The sequence below is a fragment of the Silene latifolia genome, chromosome 9, assembly GCF_048544455.1.
Source record: "Silene latifolia isolate original U9 population chromosome 9, ASM4854445v1, whole genome shotgun sequence".
NCBI lineage: Eukaryota > Viridiplantae > Streptophyta > Magnoliopsida > Caryophyllales > Caryophyllaceae > Silene > Silene latifolia.
In genome coordinates, this window is record NC_133534.1 from 162,310,523 (window position 1) to 162,314,141 (window position 3,619).

A 3,619-nucleotide genomic window follows, 5' to 3' on the forward strand; every position below is an offset into this window, starting at 1 on the left:
GTTTTATCAGTTAAGTTACTCTCTAGTCGGGGAAACCACTCTAGATACAGATCGATTGTAAAATACGACCTTTGTGGATCCAGATCTGCAAATTGTTTTACATTGAGTGGGAGAAATTTTAAATGAATATGAGAATCGGTTATCGCACCTACACTTGTTCGGACAAGTGGGAGTTTGTTGGAGCTTGTGTCCTCCGGTTAGTGCGGATAACGTCATTGCACATACACTTGTACGGACAAGTGGGAGCTTGTTGGGGTTGGTGTCCTTAACAATTAGTGCAAGGACTTATAAACCTCTAAAAGGATCAAAGGGCATACTTTGGTATTATTATCCGTTGATCCACGTTTATCAATAACGGTTGGCTTGCTAGATAAGTTTGACGTTATTGTCATACGGATGGCGGTGATCAACTGGTCCCTAAAAGTCACACCTATAGGATACGTTCGAGAGATGTGACAAGATGAAAAAATACTTGTCATATAGATGCCAAAAATTGACTAACCAGTTAGTCCGAGTTATTTGACTAAGTAATTAGTCAAATATGTGATGTTGAGATATTATATTTAATACGGATTAAATATCATGGGCTAAGGCGAATTAACCAGTTAATTCGTAAAATTAAATATACGTGATTTATATTTAATTAAATGTATATTAAAATAATTATACAATACTTTGTTTTGTCGGACACGTATTAATAATTCAAATAACCCGTATTATTAGCCGATGCCTTAATTTCCGATAACCGATAACATTTATAATCGACCACGTCATATACACTTAGCGAGTGATGGACCGGACCGCGAGTTTAAGTGAAGAGAAATTGAAAAGCCCATACGGGCTCCTCTCACTCGGTTTGGCCGAGAATCACCAAGACAAAAGGAGAGCTTTCTCCTCTTGTCTAACCAAATTCATTCTTGCTAAATTTTTAGGGTTTCAAGAGCATTCTTCTCTCAGAGAAACCGAGATCTCACATCTCAAGCAAACTCACATCAGTTCTCCCTATATTGCAAGGCAATCGGAGAACACTGTTCTAGCACAAGGGCATATCTCGGACAAAGTCTTGGGTGTAACAATTAGGAGGAAATCTGCATTGATTTCTGTTCTTTACGCCGCAATTTTAAAGGACCCGAGGTTATTTCTATACATTAATCATTTCATTGTGTTTATCGTTTTATGACTATAAATTGCATGTTTAAATTTACGTTATAGTCCTGCAATTAAAGGGTAGTATACGGATATTAACCCACAATGGATGCATCGGGTTCTAATATCAATAATAGACAATTAATAGACGATGTTGAAGAGGAACCCAATGCTGAATCAAAAAAGTTTTTTGATATGTTGAAAAGTGCTGAAGCGCCCTTATATGAGGGGTGTAAGTTATCAATTTTAGAAGCTGCCTCAAGACTTACAAACGTTAAATGTGAGTTCAACATTCCTCATAGAGCCATAGATAACATAGCTTCCTTGCTAAAAGATATGTGTCCCACTGATAACAAGATGACAGACACTTACTCTAAAACAAAGAAGTTGCTTGAAGGGCTGGAACTTCCATGTCAGAAAATTGATGTCTGCCCCACCGGAGACATGTTATTCTGGAATGAAGATGAAAAATTAAACCGATGTCGAATATGTAACAGTGATCGATATAGAAAGAATAAAATACCGGAAAAGGTACTAACATATTTCCCATTAACACCTAGGCTGCAAAGACTTTATGCGACTAAGGGTGTTGCTGAAGACATGAGGTGGCACACAAAAAACACTAATGGTAGTGGTCTAATGTCACATCCATCTGATGGGGAGGCATGGAAAAACTTTAATGAAACATATCCAGAATTTTCGGCTGAACCACGTAATGTTAGATTAGGATTGTGTACAGATGGGTTTGATCCATTTGTTGGAAAGTCTGGGACATCGTATTCATGTTGGCCAGTTATCCTAACTCCTTATAATTTACCACCATGGCTCTGTATGAAAAGACAATTTATGTTTCTTACTTTGTTAATTCCTGGTCCCAAATCACCTAAGGGAAACTTAGTTGTATATCTACAACCGTTGATTGCAGAGCTTAAGGATTTGTGGGAAATGGGAGCTTTAACTTATGATGTCTCTAAAAAAAATAATTTCCTTATGAGGGCAGCTATTATGTGGACTATTAGTGACTTTCCTGCATATGGCATGTTGTCGGGATGGTCTACTGCGGGCAAATATGCATGCCCTTATTGCATGGGAAAAACAAAATCTTTTTATCTCAAAAATGGCTCAAAGTACACGTGGTTTGATTGCCATCGTACATTTTTACCTGAAGATCATGAATATAGGTTAAATCGAAGTGCATTCCTAAAGAATAGGATAGAAACATCATCACCTCCACCACGATTAAATGGAGACCAAGTGTGGAAGTGTGTCTCATGCCTACCTAAGGGTACCGATTTTTCTGTTAGGAAGGAGAATAAAAAAAGTAAGACAGATGGATGGAAAAGACAAATTATTTTCTGGCAGCTCCCATATTGGCGTAAGTTACTGATTAGACATAATCTTGATGTTATGCACATTGAGAAAAATGTATTTGATCAAATAATAAACACAGTAATGGAAGTGAAAGGGAAAACAAAGGACACTATTAGTGCAAGAAGAGACATGGCTAAACATTGCAAGCGTCGTAAACTGAATGTTAATGAAAGCACTGAAAATGCTAGAGAGGTTATGCCAAAAGCACCATATGTCTTAAGTAAGGAACAAAAGAGATCATTATGTGAATGGATACATAACTTGAAGTTCCCAGATGGTTACTCTTCTAATTTAGGGAGGTGTGTCGATATGAAACAGCATCGGCTTTTTGGATTAAAAAGTCATGACTGTCATGTGTTTATGGAAAGATTGCTTCCTATCGCTTTAAGAGAACTTCTTCCTCAGAATGTGTGGAAAGCTTTGACAGAAATTAGTCAATTTTTTCGGGATATATGCTCCTCATTGTTGAAGGTTGAGGATATGGTTCGGTTAGAGCGTAACATTTCTGAAATTCTTTGTAAACTCGAGAAAATGGATGAGCAAAGAGCTTAGAAAGGGTATCAAAAAAATAAGACATACAAGTGAATTCAAGAAGAGGTCTGCTCAAGCATCTAAAATAAAAAGGGACCTAACAAAGGTATTGCTCATATCCAAGGATCTGTTTCAAGTCGAGAGTTGGCACGTCGTCACGTAAGTACCTATTTTAATGGATACACTGGTTTATATGTATTTGATGGTTTACCAATTTATACTTATATAACTTTTTAATATGTTGTAAAAAGTACGATACTCACAAAGAGATTCTTACACCTACCGACTGGGTTTCGCAAAACTCATATGAAAGAAGATGGAGATTGGGTGGACGATAAAGCACAAAATGTTTGGGTAAGTTATCTATTCTAATCCCCAATTTTATGTTCATAAATGTTTATAGTATAGATGTATTTTTGTTACTCTGTGTAACATGGTTTCTTTTTGCATTCAACTTTGGCTTTATTGCAGGAAGAGTATAAGAAAAAGGCTGGAAAACAAGGTAGCAAGGAAGATAACAATGCATATTTAGAAGTCACTGGTGGCATCAACAAGGATGGCAGTGTATATG

General features: G+C 36.8%; 1 protein-coding gene across 1 annotated transcript; it reads left to right on the forward strand.

The window, feature by feature from the left end:
- Positions 1 to 1,251: 1,251 nt before the first annotated feature.
- On the forward strand, positions 1,252 to 3,069 carry LOC141601834 (uncharacterized). The gene has a single exon (XM_074422139.1). The coding sequence runs from the start codon at positions 1,252 to 1,254 to the stop codon at positions 3,067 to 3,069; it is 1,818 nt and encodes a 605-aa protein (XP_074278240.1).
- Positions 3,070 to 3,619: the final 550 nt, after the last annotated feature.